The sequence below is a fragment of the Danaus plexippus genome, chromosome 14 (genome assembly GCF_018135715.1).
Source record: "Danaus plexippus chromosome 14, MEX_DaPlex, whole genome shotgun sequence".
NCBI lineage: Eukaryota > Metazoa > Arthropoda > Insecta > Lepidoptera > Nymphalidae > Danaus > Danaus plexippus.
The window spans coordinates 7041920-7065822 of NC_083546.1; the positions used below are offsets into that span (position 1 = coordinate 7041920).

Below are 23903 nucleotides of genomic sequence, written 5' to 3' on the forward strand. Positions count from 1 at the left end.
AATGTTTTACGTTCTGACAGTTTGTAGGCAAGATGAACGGCATAAATTTACACGCGTCACATTCATATTACATTTGAAATTCATTAATGTCCACTTCGATTAAGGTATACGTTAACGCTTAATAATAATCTAAAAGGTTATTTCAAAGTAAAAAATTGAGAATTTGAATACACAGAGAGGTTGCGTGTTCAATTTTCGTTTAATAACCTGTCCCTGGTTAATTTTCCGGGTGGATTTCAAAAGGCAATTGCGTCTATTGATACAGCAGCGATGCCTCTGATACGCCAATTACCTGTCATTGTGTGAATAAAAGGACCAAAGGGCATTCACTCTCCCTTCGCTGGCAGGTTAATTTTGGTTAATGATGGTGCCAGAATTGTATTGCCCCTAAATCAAGAAATGATATTTGTGTGATCTTCGGCATACGGTGTGCATGATTTTTGTAATTTTATATAAAATGTACTTCAGTATCAAAAATAAAAATATTAGATTGTAACACTGAATTTTTTTAAAATAATAAATGCATTTTTAAGAATACTTTTCTTAATTTAAAAAACAGAGACTTCATATTGGTATATTAGTCAGATTAGAAATGGCAGCGAGTCAGCAACGTCACGAATAGAGCAATTTATATGAAAAAAAATTATCTTTAATCAAACCAGAGCAAGATCACTTAAATCCATACGCTTTTTTGTGTGTTTTAAGAGATTTCTTTCGGATTATTCTTTATATCTTGAGTTTAAGCTGAAATTCAATATTTTATTATAATACGCGGGCTGTCTCGAGTCTCGACACATCGGCATCGTCCGCAAACTGTTTCACTATCACTTCACTTTCAATTTTCTTGAATAATTCAACATCGGGAGACTTTTCGATTTCATTGTGGAAATCGCACGTCTTGTTAGTAACGAACGTGACGGTTGATATGAAAAGAGCGAATATTATCCCAGCTAATAGGTTATGATGAAAAATGAACATGTTTCTGAATCTGTCTGTCATTTTGTATGTCTGGATTTGTATAGCAAATTCAAGTTAAAAATTCGATACCAAAATAATATTTATATGCAATTCATATCTGACTGTAATAGATAATAATAACTTTATTTAGTAAAGAATTTACATATTATTACGAATTTTGCTCGCATATCAATAATTTTATTACATTTCAATAGATATTGTCGTAAAATATATTATTTGGTATCCACAAAACTCGTAAATTTAATAGCTATTTAAAGTACTTGACGCGTCTAGCAAACTAAATCATGGACCCCGCGATAGATTTTAAATGTTTATTGAGTTACTACAATATATATGCTTATATGATAATTTAACTGATTTAGTGAATACAGTATGATAATTTTTTTAATAATTTTATACTACAGTGTGTAATTTCAACATAGATTCCTTATTAAGGACAAATAAGTTTTGAATTTATATTACAGTAACTAGCGCAGATAAAACCATAAAAAAGGCTTTTAGTGAAACTTAAAGGTGAACTGTAATATTTTGGTCAAAAATATATCTGGTTGGTGGTTGCTGCAAAATAACTGAAACATGGGGAGTATGTAGTTAAAATTCATTTAAAAAACCCGTAATAATCCGAAAATATTTGTTAAAAATAATTTAAGTGTAATTAGATGACAGCTACATATCTTAAAACTTATGCAGACACAATCAAAATGACAGTTTTTTTTTTAATTTCTCTATTATATTGGAGACTCTTATTAAAATAAAACCTGTTTTTTAAATAAATTGACCGATCATAAGATTTAGAGACGAGACGAAACCTCTCAGCATTCCATGGATTCACCGTGCGGGCGCCGGGTCCATCGCGTTGCAGGGAGAGGAGCTTCAACAGTGCCTGAGACTTGTGACCCAGGTGTAGGTTTAAGGGGCCCCTATCTAACGCGCGTTAAAATCTCACCTCCACTGTCCAAGCTCCTCTCTCGACCTAACCGAATATGAAACGAGCCTGCTAGGGCTGCCTTCGACGCACGTTCCAAGAATGAACTGATGTTAGTTCTTGGCAGGCCTAAGTCTTTTAGCAGGTTGTAGAGAGATTTGGCTTTTATACCTCTCGCTCCTACTTCTACCGCGTAAAAATTTACAACGAACATATTCTTAGTGAGTTCGTAATACTTGTTGACTTTGATGGCATGGTCTTTGGGGTTATTGGTTTCCCAAGGAACCGTGAGCTCTATTAGTACAACGCGCTTTAAAATTCGCAAATATAAAAATATGTCAGGTCTGGAGTCCGACGCACAGATATCCTCTAGGATCTTATATTACTTCTCATACGTATCAATCATTAAAGTCCAATCCAAAGCCGCTTTAACAATAGAGTAAGGCTTGACGTTTGATTTTGTAGCCCTAGTGCCTTCTCTTACAAAACTGCATCCCAACAGCAATTGCTTAGCAGTTCCAACTGCCTCCCCGCAGATGTAGGAAGTTTTTTTCGGTACCTTTGCTACTTACTAAATTACTCTGATCTGGGAGAGTCATCTGGAACGCATTGAGGTAAAATTTTAGCAGTGCTGGCAACCAATCATGAATTAAAGTGTGCCATTTTAGTGCTAATGGGATGCAAAAAACTCCTATGTGTAGCCACTCATTCTGCATTTCTAAGCTCATTGCATGGTTCTTATATTTAGAATTCTCGTCTTGCCGAATAAAGGTCATTAATATATCCGTATCTTTGGTCTTTCTACTTGATCCTAAGCCTACTCTATTACTTTGTGCCCTATCATAAACTGTTTGTGGAATTGAAGTCTCGATTTTATTTCTAGGGCATCATTGTCTTTTGGGAGTGATGTCATAACGTCATCCTGAGATTTCCACAGGATATGTCTCTTGGAAACTCTTAGGTGTTTATAGAGCTCCGATGGCCTTTCTAGATTCATCCCAAAATTATTTCGATCCCTAAATAACGCTGACTAATCAGCCGATAGCGCGAGCCCGAGCCAAAACTTCAAAGCCTTTACGACGCTTGCATCTAGTTTTGACAGAAGGGTCTTACTAAAATCATAGACGAGGAAAGGCCAGTTCAAACATGATATTAGATAACTATCGTAGATCCAAGCTTTTTTAACGTTACTAATCGGTTGGTTCTCGACCTTGTTAAGATCGTTCAAAAAGCTATCTATTATTCCTTCTAAATATGGAGTACGACCTATATTATCTATCTCACTACCGAGAAATTTAAAAGAAGCATTTTCCGTAATCGTAGAAATGCATTGACCGCCTAACCATAATTAAAATTAAAAAAAAAAACTTATCAATAACTCTAAAATGATGTGTTATTTGGAATCGACATTTCTGAATAATTATCAATGGCTTTCCTTGATCTAATATGTTAAAAATCTTCAGATTAGCGTGCAAAATAAGTGACATACAATGTCAATGAGCTTATTTTTCTAGCTAAATAACCATAGAAGTGAAAAAAAAATTACATAATTATTTTAATTATAATAAAATATTATATTACTTTTAACCTACCCACAGCCGGAGTACAAGACGTTTGAAGAAATCCACTTCAATTAGATTCAAACAATAAAATTTATAAAAGTAATAAGACAAAATTTTTGTAATGAAACACTTTGTATTCTGAAGCATCTTAATCCATTCAAGTAAAGGTGTTTACCTCGAAGATATAAAAAATGGTGCGTCACATTTAGACGAGACATTGTTTGTTTAAGATAGATGGCAAATTTTGCCTCAGTCTGCCAGCATCTATTCCACGAGAACAAACGTCTGCATACATCTGAGTGCTTACAATTATTTGGCAGAACTTTACATTCGATGTCCTTGAACCGTGTTTATGGGTCATTTCTTAAATGAGAATTCAGAATTGTCAATCGGGAATGACATTCTCAATTCGAACTATACCCATTTTTATTTAAAGTAAAATATTTTGTTTTTAAAAATTATAGTCGTTTTAACATCTGAGTTTATTAGTTACTAATTTTTTGACCTAAATACACGAATGTCATGGTAGTGTAAAGATTTTTTTTTACATTACCATCTAGTTAACACTTTAATATGTTGAGTTACTTGATGAACCGAATTATGTTTGTATTTATAAATAATAACCCTCAGATAAGAGTTAAAATCAAATAAAACAAAATGAAAGCAGGGAAAATCTATGAACTAATATATTAAAAATAATATAAAATTTCTTGTAGCTTCGTCCAGAGGTTGGCAATCAAATATTGGCTTAATAACTCCATTCCAGTATAAAGCAGAGTTATATTAAAAATTCTTTGAAAAAACATTAAAGCTATTCATTTATGTTCAAAAGACTATGTTTATAATATTATAGGTAAACAGGATTGTTCTAAAATATCCATGTTGATGCTGACAGACTTAAACCAATAACCCATTAATACAGTCCTCAGCTAATCACAAAGGTAAATACTTTTTGTAACTATTTGTGTCATTTAAAATATTGTGTGATTTAATTTATTACCTACTCGCATAAATAGAATTTGTATGAACTAAAATATACTTTTATTGCTCAATATTTGATATTACTTTACGTATATTAAGCTCTTTTATTTCTTTCCATAACTGAAGCAGATGTTCGATAACATCACATACGAAATCGACGATTTTATACATCAGTAAATAAACAGCGCTTGACGTATTTGGACCTATATCTATTTTACAGTCAAATGTAGGAGAGTTGAGTTTATCTGCGCTCATATTTCTATTTAATAAATTTGATGTCAACCAATTCATACGAATTCGATTATTTTCTATAATAAATGATACGATTGAATAGTTATACGGCTGATTGTTTAAATCTAGCGTGTTAAACGTGAATAAACTTGCATATCAGAATAGTTTGTACCTTAAAATTGTCTCAATTTTTTATTCGACTGGAAGTAATATTTAAAATCTCAGTTAACAAAAATATAGGTTTTTTTTTTCAATAATTTATTTACGTAATACATTTACTCGGCACTAAGTATTTTCTTTAAAATATATTGTACCTGTTCACTTATTTTTCATCCCGATACTCCTTACATTTTTCGCGTGGGCAGTTCCTATAATATCCCTAATGAGATAAGTTTCTTAAGATCTTTTATAAAGACGGTATTGCAACAACCTCCCACACAGTTCCTTTATTTCCCAAGGAATTTAATTGAGGATATTTTAAATTCAGTATAATTTATAAGACATCGGGATTTCAGGAAATAAGGATATTATATTCATTTTATTATTAGCAGAATGTTGATATTTCGAAATAGTTTTGAATCAGCTTATAATAAGATTAATATATCAGAAGTGTTTTGTAACGTAAAATAAAATATACTCTAAATACAAGAGATAAGATTGATTTTAAGTATTTTGTTATTTTACTTAAAACGTTTTAAGAGAAATCGTTACGTTATTTTAAGGTGTGAAATCTTTAAAAAAAAAAATTCCTTTTTTGACATATAACATAATTTATAATTCTATCGATTCATTTCTTATGCTATTGAATATTTCAAGGAAAATATTCTATTTGACTATAAAGTGAATTAGTCCAAGCTTAGTGACAGCGAGTTACATCTAGTGTACAATGACGTCACATCTTTTGTTCTACACTTCTACAAGAAAACGCTCACATTAACATTAGTATCTTGGAAAATATACGATGGTTGTACAACATGGTGTATGATATAGTTAAATTTAATTTATGTCAACACAACGACTTAAACAATGATCAATGTAAATTAACAAAAACATGTAAATTCTTTTTAAATGTTACATATTTTTAAAAGAAGTTCAGTTAGCTTCAATAAATGAATTAAATAAGTAAATACAGTATTAAAGGTTATTAATTGTTTGTACTTATTATTTGCTTATTTACACATAAATAAATTAATGTGGAATATGTAATGCGGAACTATTAAGAAATATAATGTTATATTGAAGGTTAATCCGATATCCTAAAGTGTACTGTTGATATGTTTAGTTTATATTTTAATGTCTAAGTTATATAATTACTTGATATTTATACCTTAAATGTTAGGTATATGTATTTTATTAGTGCTTTACATCGAGTTTTACAAGTTCAATTTAATGAATCACGGTCAAGCTAGACACGACTGTTTCTATATCCGTCTTTCTAAGCTACCCTCAATATTTTCTTATTCCTTAATTTTATTTCTTGGATTCCATTACTCATGTTTATTTGTTAACAGAGGGGTTTGATTCTTTTAATTATAAAAGTAATTTCATAAGTACACACACACACACATATGTGTACAAATACACATAAACACCTACACACGTGTGTAGGTACACGTGTACACATATACAAAGAATGTTATTACGGACGAATTATATGATCTTTTATGATGTTATTGGGTAAGTTGCATTGGGATTGCTATTTTCTCTTAACAGTGTCGTACTAAGGAAGATTGTGAAATAAAATTATACGATTCCAGTGTAACCAGTGTCTTGACCTTAATGCTAACTGTAATGTCTGTTAGTCAGTCGTGCTAATAGACAATTACACTTTTCAGTGCTCTCAAGAAGCTTCTATTTCGCCGATTACTTGATAGAGCTTAAATGTTCTTCGCATGTAAATTAAGACTGCATTTATTTTCTCATAATTGATGTTCTGAAAATGTTATGAATAATGAATGTGTATTTACTAACAATTACATTTAAAACATTTGGCCGCATCGAGTGAGATATAACCAGTAGAAATGTTATTGCAAAATGAGTTTTTAATATGTATAAAAAACATGCCAATGACCACACCATTACACTTGCTGTTCACAAACTTTCGAAATCTTGGTCGTAAACATTTTATAGACTTGAGTCGATCTGGCTATTGTGCTATTTAGGGCGTCTATAAAGTCACAACTCACTTTACTGTATGGCCTTACAGAGCCAAGACAATCTGTGAATTGTTGGTATCGGTTAACTTATTACTTTTATATATGTTCTATTGCCATTACTTAGTTTTGATTTTAGGTTGCATTGTAATTCAATATATTAAAAATATTCTTGATTCAAATTTATAAACTGAGAATAAGAATACATCCTTTCTTTAAGGGATGTCTATCAAATAATATTTTGTGAACTCCGTAGTGTGTACTTGCCTTTATTGTAAGCACGTAACAAAAGTGAATGTTTGGGAACTCCTATGCATACAAATAGTTAGCCAAAACCAGAATACCATCTACATATTATGACGTAATAACCTAGTATTATAAGTATTGTCACGGTTTTAAATATCTGTTTTCCTTATTATCTGGCTGGACTGTACTTCATCTAATTTCGATATTGTTACTTTCTATTGAACTAACTTTACAGAAAGCGATCCTTATACAAGAGCTATTTTTAAAGAATTTATATTTGATTCGCTTTTTAATGGTTATAAAAATAATTGAAAATTTTAATTCAAAAGTCCTTTTTTAAGCGCAATAGTGCGGATCATACTTTTTTTTAACGTATAGAGTAAAATACATTATTGTGTGTCAATGACCAAATATAACAATACTTTTTACACAAATATTTGTTGAAAAGCAAAATAATATACACTTTAAAAGTTATTTTTAAATTGATTTATAAAATTACAATAAAATTATATTTTCTTGTTTGAAAAAAATACTATTCCATAATTTTGTTATCATTAACGTATCCGTCGTTTGTATAAAAATGTCTCTGACTATTATTGGGAGTCGATTAAAATCTATTAAAAAAACTGCAACAACGTATTCAATACATTATTTATCAAAAAATTATCTGTAAAACAGAATCCTCAATTTTCACACTATCCCTATAGATTATGACAAAAAAATTTTTATTCAAAATCAAATATGTCCACATCGCGCCGACGGTATTTTAGTAAAGTATGTCGTTTGCATGAAAACTGTACCTAAATATAGTCGGGAGATTATTTCAGACGCCGTCTGTCGCTCTCTGAAATCTAAACACATTACCCATAGTCAGGTTAAGCATTGAACGTTTATTGCGCTCGAACGCAATTAACTGAACCAACATGTGCTTCAATTTTATATAGTGTTTATAATTCTTATTTTTAAAGAGTGAAATGTTTTTGAGAGTTTTCGTCTTAGTGACGGTGGTGATAAAATGTGTCGCAACACAACAGCCGGTTATTGGTAGGTTATGTTGTTTTGTTGGGAATCGGAACTTTAATAAATAGACATAATGTCAGCAATATTTAGTGTATTATTACGTTTATATGCTTAATTAAATCTGCTTACAATAATCGTAATCAAATGGGTGTTAATCAATAAAATTATTTTTTTTAACAATAGTCTATAATAGCATTGAAGTACAACAAAGTAATTAATAAGAAAAATGTAAATAGCGGGAAATCATATAACAGAATTCACCTACGTGGCCAAAAATATTATATTTTTATTTTTACCTTCTAAGAAACAATAGAGATGAAGAGTTATAAATTTTACAAAATTTCAGGGGGTTTATTTTACAGCGATGACGAGGATCTACAAATGGCGCTCACTGTGAGCGCTAAAATGTCCAACTTTACCACATCAATACGCACTGTGTCTAAAAGGGGAGAGATGATTGAAATATCTAATCATATCTGTTCCCTTGTCGAAGTGAGTGTTGTATAATGAATTTTATTTTATTCTAACAATAATTTTTCTTTTGATATACGATCAAAAAATTATGACAAATAAAATTGTTAGAGACATATTCAATAATGATTACTGCTACAATACTCAAACATATTAATTAAGAAAAGTTTCAAAGATGAATTTTAAATGATCACAAAAATATAGGTATTCAGATAACAATCAATCAAAAATATTTGATAACTCCTGCCCTAAATAGCATTACAAGACCAAAATGGCACTTGTGTCCTTGTGAGAAGATCTGATCTATCTTACAGCTAACTCCGTCAGTATTTTTACGGGTCATGACACAGATGACACAACATTAATTATACCATCGCCAATTCAAATTATTGCTCAACTCTTGATTGATAGACTTGAAGCTTCACGATGCTGAGTAATGGATCAGTTGACAAATATTTGTATATTACAAATAGAATTAGTTTTTAAGCCTAAATAACACTGTATTTACAGGAAGGCATATTTGCCATTATTGAAGGTCTTGGAGGAAAAGCGACAGAACTAGTTCAATCTCTTTGCGATATTCTGGAGATACCTCTCATTGTTTTGGAAGATAATGACTATTTCGCGAGAACCTGGTCCCTAGTGAATTTGTTTCCGAGCCCCGTTGCTTTCAACATGGTATGTAAATAAATACAGTGTTATGCAGAGTCAAGATGTTTGTCTCATATAATGAGGATACATCATTTTAATTTAAATCTTAAGAAGCTCATTCATACTCATTGTTTTTGCTGTAAAGAGCATTTACTCGTAAGTTACATTGACACTTGAATGAGTAAAATAATTTTTTCGTCATCATTGTTTATAATTTTAGGCTCTGGAAAATTTGATTTTAATGAAGAATTGGCGAAACTTTACTATTCTTTACGTCAAAGGCCACAGTCTGACTAAAGTGCATAGTTTAATGAAAATGGGTTATCCTACTGACAAATTTACTGTTACTATCAGAGAACTAAATGGCACAGATTATAGGTACGTGAACGTAGTATGTATAATTAGTTTTAAAGTTGGGAGCGTTAACATTGTTTCTGCCTTTCAGAGACACTTTAATAAGTTGTAGAAAAAGCGGTCAAGTTAACTTTGTTGTGGACTGTCCATCAGCAAACTTGGAACAAATTCTGCAGCAAGCCCAACAAGTTGGTCTAATGGCAGACGAACATTCATACATATTTGTGTCCCCGGATTTATTCACTATCAATTTAGACCGTTACCGATATGGCGGAGTCAATATGACTGGTGAGAATATTTATATTTTGTGATTTAGTTCACTTTTAATATGATAATGTTCATATAGACTGTAGGCGATATCTTCGAACAATCTCATTGTCAGAAATTTAAAATGTCAACAAGATTAGTGGTAGTCGTGGTAGAATCATAAAGAAATAAAAATTTATCATACAAATAAGTACACATAAAATAAGTATAAATATATCAAAAAGATAGTAATTATGATAATAAGGGCCATCCATCCATTGTGTTATTTTTAATAATCCAAGATTTTCTGATAGTGAAAAACATATGACACTTTTTTGACATATAAAGGGGACGGCTTCTATATTTTTTCTAAGCATTGTAAAACGCTTGGAGAAGATTAGCTCTTGAGTTTGTATTCTGGCCTGTCGGTAGCTTTTTAATGAATTACATTCACACTCAATTTGATAATCTGTACTTGCTTTTACAATAAATTTTAATAATAATTTTACTTTTATATTAATATTATTTATAGACCTTTAAATATTTTTATCACGCAGGTTTTAGACTCATTGCTTTGTCAAAAAATGAGTTTCTATGGGATTACGTGACGAATTACAACACGGAGTCAGGTTTTAATGTCGAACCATATGAACTTAAGGCTAAATCTATTCTCATCCGTGATGCGATCCTTGTGATCTCTGACGCCTTGTCGAAACTCAACCAGAACAACTTATTTCCGAGACTTGAATCGCAAAGTCTCAGCTGCGAAAACTACGAGTCTTGGCAGTTTGGGTCCACCTTGATCAACTTTATGAAGACGGTACGTTTATTCTTATTTTTTTCTAATCAATGAATAATTCTATAAACTTGTAATTACACATCATCAGCTAACTATGTATGCTTCTAAAAGAATAAGTTATTTTATGTGTATTTAATTAAAATGAAACTAAGTTTTTCGGATACTACTGTGTGTTTTTATTTACGTTTATTAATATTTAAAAACACTAACGTCGGGATTGTTTAATTGTAAAATAATAAGAAATGAGTAGTAATAACCGAAAAACTTAGTCTCATATATATATATATATATATATATATATATATATATATATATACACGAAAATCTTAGGTAACATTGTTTAAAATTGTTTTAGAATAAAATAGAAGGTGTCACGAGAACTTTAATATTTGATGGATTCGGACAAAGGAACGATGTTATTATGGACATATTAGAGCTAACGCCGGCTGGAAATCAAACAGTAAGTAACAGCGAATCTCCAATATACTGTTCCTAATAATTAATCGTACTGAAAAAAGCTTTTATATAACAACCAAGTGTTCATAAAATAAGGATCTATTTGTTGTTTTAATACTCCCTTTTTGAGAAATAAATGTATATTAGGTTAGCTCCACAATAAAAAAATAATTTTGTTTATTCAATAGATTGGTAATTGGAGTAGTGAGGGGCTTATTCTCGACAGACCGTTTGTGCCGGCAGCTGAAATAGTCGAGGAAACGATAATGAGAAATAAAACATTCAAAGTTCTTATATCTACGGTGAGAGCTAAAAAATAACCGCAATAAAATAACCATACAAATTACTGTACAGATCAGGAGTTAATTTGTTTAGATTAAATTTTCTTATTTTACAATTTTAGACAGCTCCTTACGGTTACATTAAGAACTCAGATAAACGATTGGAGGGTAATGACAGATACGAAGGTTTCACAATAGATTTAATAGAAAAACTCTCTGAAATGTTGGGTTTCAACTATGAATTTGAAATTGAATCTGACTACGGGACCATAGATTCTGTTACACATAAGTGGACAGGGATGGTACCGAAACTTAGAGAAGAGGTGAGTTTATTAAATTTCTTTATTGAATCTCGATTTCAATTTGCGAAGCGATATCAAATCATTTTTTCAGCGTTTTAAATTTTCCTTTTAACATTAAACATCTTTCAGAAAGCCGATTTCGCGATTTGTGATTTTACAATCACAGCGGAGAGACAAAACGAAATTGACTTCTCAACCCCTTTTATGACTCTCGGCATTGGTATACTTTATAAAGAACCAAGTAAACAACCGCCCGAAATGTTTTCCTTTATGGCTGTATTTTCTAAAGAGGTATATGACCCAGATGTAACTAGCATATTACTGAACTAGTAATGAAATTGTTTCTTTCATAAATCACATTATTCGGTAACCAGGTGTATAAAATATTTGTTGAATAATTCAATGATCTTTGGTTAAATCTATAGGTCTGGTACTATATGATGCTGGTTCAGGCTGGGCTTGGAGTTATCATGATATTCGTGGGCCGCATTTCTCACAAGGAGTGGCAGAACCCGGTACCGTGTATAGAACAACCAGAGGAATTGAGCAACCAGTTCAGTTTTTCTAACTCGGTGTGGCTTATCATTGGATCGGTTATGCAACAAGGCACAGAAATCGCACCCATGTAAGTTATTACAGCAAAACTTTTTAACATATTATAGATTTTCGAAAATTATAAAAAAAACCGACAGAAAAATATACGACTGTCCATTAAAATCTAGCTACAAGCAAGTAAAGTCGGGAAGATAGTATCGTTATGAACTATACTTGTGTTTTTAGAAAGAAAAATTTTTCGATACGTAAATGTTTTGAGTAATTAAATGTTTTTTCTTTTTATTTTAGTGCTCTAGCACCTCGAATAATAACAAGTGTGTGGTGGTTTTTTACGATGGTAATGGTAGCTTCTTACGTGGGAACCTTGGTAGCCTTCCTCACTGTGGAGAAGAATGTTCTTCCTTTCACTACAGTTGAGGAATTACATGCCCACAAATCAATATCATACGGATGTAAAAGCAAAGGATCTACAAAACAATTCTTTCAGGTGAATGACATCTAAGACTTTCGCGAGTTTTATTAATTTAAATGAAACTAATATATTTCGGATATACTACGCGGATTTTATTATTTCACATGTCGTCTACCCGTGATTACGGTTGCTGAAAAGTAACCGAAACATCGGGATTATGTAGTTTTAAAATAATAAAATACGCGTAGTATATCCGAAATATATTAGTTTCATTCTTTCAGGTGAACTTACTATTACTTACACATACTTTTTAGAATAATTAAAGCATTTAAATTTACATTTAAAATTTTTTTTAGACCTCATCAAATCCGATGTATCAAGATATGTATGCAAAAATGCAAGCTAAAAATTGGCTCGTCACAGATAATAATATTGGAGTGGAACTGTTAGTATCTCGATTAATTTCATTTAAGATCTATCTTTGTGTGACGAATAATTAAAAATGCATTGAAAAGTAAAGTATACATTTTTTTATTTATTGAATTAAATGTTTTTTATAACATATAAATTCACTTTTTAACTAATTCGTGACATTTTTCACAACAAAAAATATCTTTAGAAACATATTACTTTGTTTTCCCAAGCTTATTTTCCATCACATCGTTTGTATGCAGGGCTGAAAACTCGACGTATGCATTTTTTATGGAATCTACATCCATAGAGTATTACAAAGAGAGGCATTGTGATTTACTCCAAGTCGGAGGACTTCTTGATTCAAAAAGTTATGGCATTGGAATGAAAAAAGGTAATAAAATATCATCAACTGAAATTGTCCAAATAATTATATAAACGAAACAAAATAAATTTCTTATCTTTAATATAAAAAAAAACTTTGTATTTTCACAACAAATTGTATTTCAAAAATAAAATGAAGCGTATTTTATGTAGGTTCGAAATACAAAAAGCACATTGACGATGCATTACTTCAGCTTAAGGAGAGAGGTGAAATACAAAAGCTAAAAGACATTTGGTGGAAACAAAAACACGACGGGGGAAAGTGTGGGGTAACCGTTATTTATATTACGCTTTTGGGTAATAATGTATTTACTTTAATGTTTAGTGCCTTTAAAGGAACATTCCTATCCTAAATATCAATTATTTTATTGTAATCTCAAAGTTTATTGGTCTAAAAAATAGCTACGTATCTACACATTTTTAAAACCTGCTAACGTAAAAGATATTTTTCTCATTTATAGTTTATATACCACTGCTGTATGACAAGTAATATTTTTAACATTTGTCTACGTTTCAAAAACTTGTATTCCAATGAAAATAGTTTCAATTCCTCATACTTCAAAGTTTTTACGACCGAATAATTGGATCTATTTTATGATGAAAAAGGAAATAGATACGTAATTTTTTAAAAATAATATTTTTAAACAAAGTCAGCAGGCCCATAGAAGAAATTTATACGAACTAATGAAAATTTTACAGACAAAGACGGACGAAGATCCTAAGCAATTGGGTATGAAAAATATGTTGGGAGCGTTCGTAGTACTCGGCGTGGGCTCATTGATTGGCGTTTTTGTATCAACCCTGGACATGATGTGGGGAGTTTTCAAGCGCTCAGTTAAATATAATGTAAGTTAGCACATTCTAAGATTATATTTTCATAAAAATATAAGTTTAGTTACGTTATCAGAAACAAAATAAAATAAAATCAATAGAAAGTTTTTCTTTCTTTTTTTGCGGCGCTTATTCTACAACAGCCTAAATCTAGTCTAGTTTTAAAGATGTTCTATATTTGTTGCAGACAACATTTAAATATGAATTAATAGAGGAGCTTAAATTTGCTCTTACTTTTAACGGGGATATAAAACCAGTGAAACGTCCGACAAAAGAAAGCGATGGCAGCTTCGAAGCACTCGCGGAATTGGAAGCGAAAGATGAGATCAAATCCCTTCACTCTATCAAATCTGGAAGGTCCACTGACACTCATCATACCCATCACTCGCACGGATCAAGGCACTCATCCGGTGGTTTGAGTGTGGCTTTTGCTAGACGACGGGAATATACTTGAAACTTAGTTGAAACATTTTATACAAAACAAATATTGTATTTTTTACTATACCTTTAAATTATTTAAATATCTGTTATTGTTAGTAAGTGCAAATCTATGAAATGAAAATGAAATTTTATTTACCCAAAAAAATATTCCACACCATACGTCTAGTGACTATAATTCTTCTAATGTTATCAAATATATTTATTGCTGTAGTAAAACTATAATAAATTTTTACAAAGATAATAACTGTAATGGAAAAATATACCTTAGGTCCTCAAAATAATGAAAAATTCCTACACTCAGGAAGAAACTACTTGCCCTACTATCACTAATAGCTTTTATACGTTGGAGAAGAGAGATATTTTTAGAAACAGATTTGATATATTATGATTTAGGTGAGAAAATAACTTCATGGTTTGTTAAGAGAAGTATTGTAAATTATTCATATTTATGTACTATAACTGAAAATAAATAAAGCGAAACTTTTTATATTGCTAAAAAAATTTTTCTTCCGGGTCTGATTTAAAAACAGTAATCCTAAGAATTAAAACTGTATTTTATAACAATTATCACCGTTATAAAGAAAAATAAGATGAAGAAGTAAAACTGAAAAACTAAACTGAAATAAATGTCAATCTCATTTCTTCAATTTGTGAAAGTTTTTAAACTTAACCTTAAATCGAAAATTTCAAACTGAATAAAAAAAAAATAGTTTTCGTTAAGTAAAATCTCACTCAGTCATAATTAACAGACTCATGACTGAACCTTTTACTTTTTGTCTTATTTAATAGTGTTAAGTATTGAAAACAAAAACTGTAAGAAGGTTTTTGTAGTTTAAAGGGCTTTGCAGGAAAAAAAAAAATAATAATTTTAATTGGACAACCCGAGACTTTTATAAATATAAATCTGCATCGCCTCGAATGAAATATGTGTCCATTATTTCAACGTCCTTTACAAAACGGACACCGACCTTTGTTACAAGCATCTTTCATAGCTTTCCATTAGCTGAATAAATTGCCGTGTAAAATAATAAGTAGTAACTTATTCTTGTGACCCATGACACTTGTTAGCGTTGACATCCTTAATGTACGAGTATACTTTTTTGCCATTATAATTTACGTCACAACATATATTTATTATTAACTATCTACATTAAAATATAAAAATGATGTTGTGATTATTACGGCTTGCTAGATTTTCGTACTTTGGCCATATACGAGGCGTTGCTCTGACGTCTACTGTGCGACACGTGTCGCGAATGACTTGATCTTTGCGAAGGCGTCGGTATTCGGTTCGTCACATCGTTTTCTTCTTCTTGAGATTCTTCGTCGTCTTCTTTATTTTCTTTTTTTGAATCTGTTGACGTATCAGAAGATTCACGGTGTCGCACCGGCTTGACGTCTCCGCTAAAGCTGAACACGAACATCAATTCGGCCTTCAACTCTTCCAAGAATGGCACCTGAAAAATTTAACGATTATAAAATACGTATATGATTTTTATTTATCAATTATCTTTTTGTAAATTTTTTGTAACATCTATACTTGCAGTGATCTGGAACAATCATGTCCGAAAATATTGTAAAGATGAGTTTTATAAATTAAATTAGTTTACTTTGAAATAATGATTGAAAAATAAATATTTAATTGTTAATTTTATTATAGTAAAAAGATTAATTAGTAAAAATAGTGACTGTGGACAAGTAAAAAAGAGATTTTTTAATATGATGGGGTTTATGATTATATATCAGGTGATTATTTATTTATAGCTTTCTATCAGTATAAAAATCTCAGTAGATTTACCAACCAGATAAACATTGCTGGTATCAAAGATTCGGATTAGGAATGAGACAACATGCAAGTCACTTTAAGTTATAAATATAGGATGAAAATACGGGAATTTTGTGTGAAATAAAATCTTTTATATTATCGGAACATAATATTCTCGTACCTTCGCCTTTCTTGATATAAACCACACATTTACAATCATTTCAAAGAAAGCGCAGACGATCGCTAAGCCGGATCCCACAGCGAGGACTATGAACACTCCGCCCACGTTCGCCAGAACCAAAGGTTGCGCGTCGCCACTGCTTGCATCGTCATCCTACACAATGTTACATCTTAATGATACTGGAATATAATATTTTTCCATTATTATATAAGCAACTCAAATGTTTATATAAAGGCTTTAAAATAAACTTGTTTTGGATAGAGGTACACTGTATTTCACTTGGTTGTATGCATTAATTTGTTTGTTTATTTACGAGTATTAATAAGATTCTAAAAAAAACTCTATTATTTAATTAAATTATTCAAAATTATTACGTTATGGTATATATGCAAATAACAAAAGCTGCTTTTAAATAGAATTTCAAATATTTGAGAAAGAATCGCAGCGCACGAAACTCTTTAAATGAAATAAAAGTTATATGTTTTTGGAATTGCAACGCAGAAAAATACATCACCAAAAATATATTATGTATTAATTTGTTAACTAAATATATTTTACTACATACAGACTAACTTAACAAAGATAAGAAAAGGTACAATCCCATCAGTATTTCACTGAAAAATATATACACGTTATGAAGACTAAAAAAACATGAAGTTTTCCTGAATACGCTTATTACGTATTCTTCTTTGCTAAATAATAGACATGTAACTTTAAATTAAACTAATGTTTTTCGGATAAACTACGCGTATTTTATTATTTTAAAAACTACATACTCCCGACGTTTCGGTTACTTTTCAGCAACCGTGATCACGGGCAGGTGGGCAGATCCGAAAAAGATTGCTTTCATTTAAATGAACACTCTCCAAAGTATCAATAGAGTAAGGAAGTAAATATCAATAGATTAAGTAAGTAAGTATCAGTAGAGTAAGTAAGTAAGAAAGTATAAGTAGATCTCATGGCATGTAACTTTTATTGTTTATTTTTTTTCTTTCATGGTTTCATTAAGCACTCTCATTTTAAGTTTCACTCAATGCCTCTCAAAATCAAACTAATTTTTCTAACTCATAAAAGAGTATCGTTATTTTGGATATAATTTCAATGAAGTTGTCTTTAAAATGTTAACATATGCGGTATTTTTTATGAACAGTTCAAAAGTTACATTCTATATACTATATTATTAATTTTTATTATGTACATATGTCGATTGAGTTTAGAAGTTTGATAAACAATCATTTAATAATACTATTTAAGTAAGCTACAACTCCTTTTTTATACTATCTTAGCTCGATAAGAAAGTTCACGATACAAGTTGAGTGAGACGACCTCAGAGTATTTTTGGATATGGGTTCCATTTCCCGCACCTAAAGTTAAAATTATTGGTCCGATCTAATTTTTCTTTTGATAAAAAACACACCAGATAACTGAATTGTCGAAAACAAAATTCCAATCGATCTGACATTCGGTTGCCGAGATCATCTCCGTGGATGCTGACCTGTGTCGCCAGTACAGCGTTCCGCCCGCGTCACTCAAACATTCAATATAAAAGTAACATGCCTTTGGTTTTCATGTTTAATATCAAAGATCAAGTTGTACAATCTTATTCATTACGATGAATTATGAACCAATTACCGCACAAGCTCCGCCGCCTCTCTTTTCCTTCCACCATTTGTCTTTCATTCTAGTTATTTTACCTTGTTCCTGTAATTGCAATATCGATTCGCTCATTGGCTGTCTGTACGGAGAATCTGCGAATTTAATTTTCAAACATTAACATAATTTATATGACACTAGTTTTTGCCTGTGGCTCCGTCCGCGTGAACATCAAAGTTGCACTCAGTGAGAAATGCATAAAGTGTGTTAAAACAATGCAAATAAATGTGTTGAAATCTACATTCAGTTTTCCACTTTGCATAACCACCCAAAGCATATACAAAAAAGTGTTCAGTGACATATATGTACAGTAAAATATACACATATATATAAATATTGAGTTAATTATACGGGAATGTTATCTTTTACTTACTTTTCTTCATAGCTATTCCGTATCCTTTGCTGTCTAACATGCCGCCTACTCGAGCGACATCGCAATTCCTCTCGACCATGTACTCTATAGACGTGGACTCCATTAAAAAGGCGTAATTCTCGTTTTTCACCCTGGAATTGAATTCATTGTATATATGTCATTTAATAATATCATATTTAGATATTTATGAGCATTTTTATATTGTATACATCATATAGGTTATCTTTGTCCAGACCAAATAATTACAGGTAATAACTATTACACATAAAATTTTGTTGTCAAGCACAATAAAACTTTAAGTTTATTTAATTTTATTAATCCGGATAAACCTCATTAAGTTTAACTGAACTTAAATGAAACTAATATATTTTCGGATATACTACGTGGATTTCATTATTTTAAAAGTACATAATCCGCGTAGTATATCCGAAAATATATTAGTTTCATGTAAATGAATAATACTGGGTACAGTCTTAGATCTCATTAACTGAACTTGTAAATGCTTTATAATTTTAAACGCCATGCTGCGAAAGCCTAAATATGGCGTACTAACAAAATAACTCTTAAGAGTATTCATACTAAACACATGAAGCCTTTTTAATTCATTAGTTTTTAATTCTCTTCTCTTAATTGTCAACAATCACCTTTCGAGTCCAATTTCGTTAGTCTGGGTCATCAGATCTGGATGTTCATCCATGTATTGATACATCTTATGATACAGTATGTTGTCGGATTCCTGTAGTAGTGAAATAAATTTATATAAATATTTTAAACGACGTAGCAATTTATAAAATACTATGATGAAAACGTACGTATTATACATTTTGTTTGAGTATAAATACAGTGAAATAATTGTCACCTTAAAAAAACCGTATGTAGCTCCTCCTTTTTTCGCACCGTACTTAATGTCGTAGGGGTTGTTGGACAAATCGGCTACACTTTTAATGGCGTAAAATTTCGATTCAACCGTCAGGAACGCAGCCAAGTTGGCTGTATAAGATGATACCATGATCAGCGTGAAGAACCACCACAAGCTCCCAGCCATTCTCGTCGATAAAGCTCTAAAAATAAACAAAGATATTAACTTTTAACCTGCTTAAGTACTGGTAAGTAACGACCGATCTTTTCCTTTAAATGTCAATCTTAAATACTTTATATATAATTAACTTACTTTACGAGGTTTAGCAATATTATTAATGTGGTGTTTCCAAATAAATTCTTAGTTAAGAGAGATTGATCAGCAAATGGCCGACATTTTGAATTTCATGAATTGTAATAATTTAAAATACGGCCAAATATTCCTTTGATATATATTACTTATAAATTTTATTATTTTATTTCATTTTGTAGGTACAAAAAAAAATTGCTTTCACAACAATGGAAACACTCCCAAATATTGCTATAATATTGTAAATTTTACTGTTCGGTCATACTTCTAACTATAAAATAATTGTTTTCGAAACAATCTTTTTCAATGACCAAAGATGTTTAAACGTAGACTAATATATTGAAACAATGAATATCAGACATGTTTTGTGAGACACGAAACTTAGACGCTATTTCTTACACCAGACGATATACAGATTTATTAAAGTGAATTTTCAATTTAATCCCGCCAGATAGACGTTGATCGATGTTTTTATGGTAAATAAATACCAGACATGAAAAATAGACGATAGGTTTAAAAAGAATAATACGTTTATATTCTATCAGTTCAGTGGTGCGTGAAGATATAGTGAAAGGAATTACATGGGTGCTATTTCAGATCCCTGGGTAAGTACACTACCCAACGTGAACCAGAACGAGTTAGCCAATGTCCACTGATTGTCCAAAGTCTCCGGCTCTTCTATACAAGGGTACGGGTTTTGCCATTCTTCTGGTGCAAATCTACCTAGTAGGAAAAGCAGGGCCGAAACGCCTACGTACGCGCCAGTCAAATATCCCCATACCTAAAGAAATAGATTAGACAAACATAACATTAAACTGTCTTTAAATATTTACGTACGTGCTAACTGACGACAAAATAAATTATTTCTTACAGCATATGAAAATGGTGAAATAAATGAAAACAAATCAGGCGGTTGCTTTGAAGGCTTTTTGAATAATATGGTAATGCCCAAATTCATGAATGGACTTGTAAAATCCACCACCTTTTGTCTCGCAGCTGTTATCGTTAAATCGGTGATGGCAAAATCAGCTCTCTGTAATGTAAACAGGCATTGTACAAGATAAAAAATGACTTCTAAATTCGTTACGAAATTATATTTTGGTGAAAATATTCTTCAGAAATCAATTGCTTTATTACAATGTTACGTTCTGTAAATAGTTTGTGAGAGTAATGTGTAGAAATGTTATTTACGCCATCCATTATCTTTTCCATCATTCCAGTCCATTTGCCTATTTTAGCATCATACGATCCGTACACCCCGTCGGTTTGGATATCAAATGTATAGTTGAATTCATTCATTTTCGCTAGTTCTTCGATGATTTCTATTCCAAAACCTTCATAACGGTCATTTCCCTCCAGCTTTTTAGATGACTCCTTTAGCATCCCATAAGGAGCACTCTGCAAGAAAGATAGTGTGATACATATGAAATCTTCCTCAATATAATCTTTACATTATAGGTTTCTTGCATACCAAAGCGGTGATAACAATAAAATGCTTTCCTTTCATTGAATCAGTTCCTTCCTCTTCCGCGACTGGTATGACTTTTCTTGACAACGTGTATCCGTCTTCTGAATTCCAAGTCCCTACCTGAAAGCAACATATTTCTAAATATTCACTATAAATACTCAGTTCTTGTAAAAGTAGATATATCCACACCTTTTCAAGGCCATGAGCCATAACTTCAAAGACTTCCACTTCTATATCGGTGCGGAAGCCTTCTTCATTGAATTTTATGAGCCCCGTCAAACCGTCGATTTCATTCTAAAATAAATAGCTTTTGAAATAACATCGAATAAAGTAAACGTCTTTATTACTGCCAAAAAATAACCAAAATAAAAATTAAAATCAATAATATAAATTAAAAATCCAATAACACGAATAGGTTTAAACCCAAAATTCCGAGATATTACGCACAAGCAAGTTTTCCTGTTAAGCTGATGGGACTTACGACTTTCCGCGACCATATATGATTATTTGAATAACTTACTGTTCTCACGTAATTAATGACAGTGGAACCCAAATTCCACGTTTCATCGGAATCACAGGTAACATTGCCGCCGTACTCTAAGCTCATTGCTTTGATAGCCGACGTGTAGAGCATCACCGAATCGTACATGAGGGCTAAATTTAATGTAAGCCCATTTTCTTTAATTGCATCTGTCAATTGATTATCCGATAGTTCCTTCACCTTACCGTTTATTGATATTATTAACTCCTGAATTTCCTTTAGTTCGGGATCGAAAAACCTAATACCTGAAAATAAAGTTCGAGAATAAGTCAATTAAAAAAATATTTTTTAACCTTTTCATAATTTGATTGAAATTAATCACCTGTTACATTTGAACCGCCATGCTTAAATGGACTGATGTTAATAGTTTGAAAGTCTGGATTCATTATGAGATAGCTATGTTCATCGGACATTATGCCAACTTGTTGCGCTTGCTCTAAAAGATTTAATAGATTCTTTAGTTGACAGATAACCACGTAGTTTAATGATCCAGATACTTTAATGTTTTTAAGTTGAGATCTGAAATCAAATATTTTGGTTACAATCGAATTAAAATATATATATTTATGATTATTATAAATAATAAATATACCTATAATCAGCGTCGCCTGGAAGTTGTATAAATTTTATGCTAACTTCTTCACCTGATCCTAAATCTTCTATAGAAACAATGTTATTCAAAAAAGGTAAAAGTTCAGCGCCTTCGTAAATGATTGTAAACTCCGTCCAACCCTTCATCGTGATAATGTCAGCAAAAACCTTTTAATTATGTAAGGTTATGTTAGTAAAAATGTCTTTCATTTCACATACATTCATTATAACAGTCTACGCTCTACCTGGGAATAAGTGTTATGATGAGGGTACAAGCTCACAGCGGACCAATTTCTGTTTAGAATTTCTATCGGCTCAGTAATTATTTGTGGAATTTCAAAATAATCGGCCAGCGATTGCACATGCTCTAAAGTATTTCGTGTCTGTGGTCCAAAAACACCCAGAATATTTTGCTAGAATACGAAAAATTACGCCATTATAAATGACCATGTATACGACAAGAAATAAATAATAAAAGTGTTTTGATGTCAACCTCCAAGAGCGAGCACATAGCTAATTCAGCTTCATTTATATCACCAGGTGAAGTTTTCACTACGGAAGAAACGAATGCATTCTTTTCATTTCTCGATGCCGCTTCAACAGCGACATCGAATGTTGCATGGTTTAAAAAATTCCCGTCATCACAAATGGCTCCTAAATTAACAATAAATTGAGTCCCCAAACATTAAAAACAAAAAATATTATGCTAAATAAATATTTATTTCTATGTTCAATCACACAAAACTTACCTATAATTCTCTCTCCGTTAACATAAATCAAACATTCCAGTATAACGAATATAAATTTCAATTTCACAATCATTCTCTCATTGATAAACGACCTAAACCTTAATAACCTTCACATTAAGTCTTATAAAACGCTGTTATATTTTTATACAGATGAAGTGGAACTTGTGAGCATCTTCTGTTGGATTCAATAATTTGTTATATTTTATAACGCATACTAATTGTGTCGCATATGCGGCTGGTTGACGTTCCATAGCATTGGCTAGAAATAGCTAAACCACTGATGTGCCCCCGACCCAAATTGTAGGCGCAGCTTACTTTGAATTATATGATATTGTTTTATATACAACTCTAACACTTTTATAGAATAGATCCTATGTTTATGTTTATCTTGATTACTTTGGTAATTTTATTATTTTAAAAAACAACATACTCCCGACGTTTCGGTTACCAGCAGTAACCGTGATCACGGTAGTAATTCGAAAAATATTAGTTTCATTTAGATTCTATATTACTTTACCATTAAATTGCGTTTTAATAATTGACTATAAAGCATTATTATTTTCGTTAAATATACTTTTCCTTGCAAAAGGTTAAACACTTATTATTATAGATAACTTCTGAAAGCGACATCTATGGCTTGTCTGGAAAGACTTCTCAATTGTATACTCTGAATCCTTATGATACAAAACCAATACGTACTGCTTTAATAAAACACTAGATGTCT

General features: G+C 31.3%; 2 protein-coding genes across 4 annotated transcripts; one reads left to right on the forward strand and one right to left on the reverse strand.

Moving 5' to 3' along the window:
- The first annotated feature begins 7915 nt into the window (after positions 1-7915).
- On the forward strand, positions 7916-14811 carry LOC116769658 (glutamate receptor ionotropic, kainate 2-like). 3 transcript variants are annotated; one of them, XM_061522528.1, is made up of 17 exons: positions 7917-8120; positions 8443-8588; positions 9078-9245; positions 9439-9596; positions 9664-9860; positions 10376-10638; positions 10973-11077; positions 11262-11375; positions 11477-11677; positions 11786-11947; positions 12082-12281; positions 12500-12698; positions 12980-13068; positions 13298-13428; positions 13572-13687; positions 14118-14264; positions 14437-14811. In XM_061522528.1, the coding sequence occupies exons 1-17, from the start codon at positions 8051-8053 to the stop codon at positions 14701-14703; spliced, it is 2733 nt and encodes a 910-aa protein (XP_061378512.1). In that variant the 5' UTR covers positions 7917-8050; the 3' UTR covers positions 14704-14811. The 3 variants fall into 3 exon arrangements, with proteins under 3 accessions (XP_061378514.1, XP_061378512.1, XP_061378513.1); XM_061522529.1 differs by having other exon boundaries at positions 7939-8120; positions 8459-8588; XM_061522530.1 differs by lacking the exon at positions 14437-14811 and having other exon boundaries at positions 7916-8120; positions 13572-13715; positions 14118-14259.
- Positions 13139-23410, reverse strand: LOC116769850 (glutamate receptor ionotropic, kainate 2). The gene is made up of 17 exons (XM_061522526.1): positions 23180-23410; positions 22924-23084; positions 22676-22843; positions 22432-22598; positions 22162-22358; positions 21819-22084; positions 21488-21592; positions 21302-21418; positions 21022-21228; positions 20702-20863; positions 20412-20611; positions 19522-19723; positions 19307-19398; positions 18663-18793; positions 18269-18384; positions 16637-16789; positions 13139-16147 (listed from the first exon to the last, which is right to left on the reverse strand). The coding sequence occupies exons 1-17, from the start codon at positions 23250-23252 to the stop codon at positions 15869-15871; spliced, it is 2796 nt and encodes a 931-aa protein (XP_061378510.1). The 5' UTR covers positions 23253-23410; the 3' UTR covers positions 13139-15868.
- Between the last annotated feature and the right edge of the window lie 493 nt (positions 23411-23903).

What these genes read in the sequence shown, in the direction of transcription:
- LOC116769658 (XM_061522528.1), top strand. Translation starts at nt 8,051, where the DNA reads ATGTTTTTGAGAGTTTTCGTCTTAGTGACGGTGGTGATAAAATGTGTC. An exon ending in GCCCCGTTGCTTTCAACATG is followed by an intron (nt 9,246 to 9,438) that starts GTATGTAAATAA and finishes TTATAATTTTAG; the next exon opens with GCTCTGGAAAATTTGATTTT. An exon ending in TCAAAGTTCTTATATCTACG is followed by an intron (nt 11,376 to 11,476) that starts GTGAGAGCTAAA and finishes TTACAATTTTAG; the next exon opens with ACAGCTCCTTACGGTTACAT.
- LOC116769850 (XM_061522526.1), bottom strand. Translation starts at nt 23,252, where the DNA reads ATGATTGTGAAATTGAAATTTATATTCGTTATACTGGAATGTTTGATT. An exon ending in TGGAAAAGATAATGGATGGC is followed by an intron (nt 20,864 to 21,021) that starts GTAAATAACATT and finishes TTTACATTACAG; the next exon opens with AGAGCTGATTTTGCCATCAC. An exon ending in AACGAAATTGGACTCGAAAG is followed by an intron (nt 18,794 to 19,306) that starts GTGATTGTTGAC and finishes ATTCAATTCCAG; the next exon opens with GGTGAAAAACGAGAATTACG.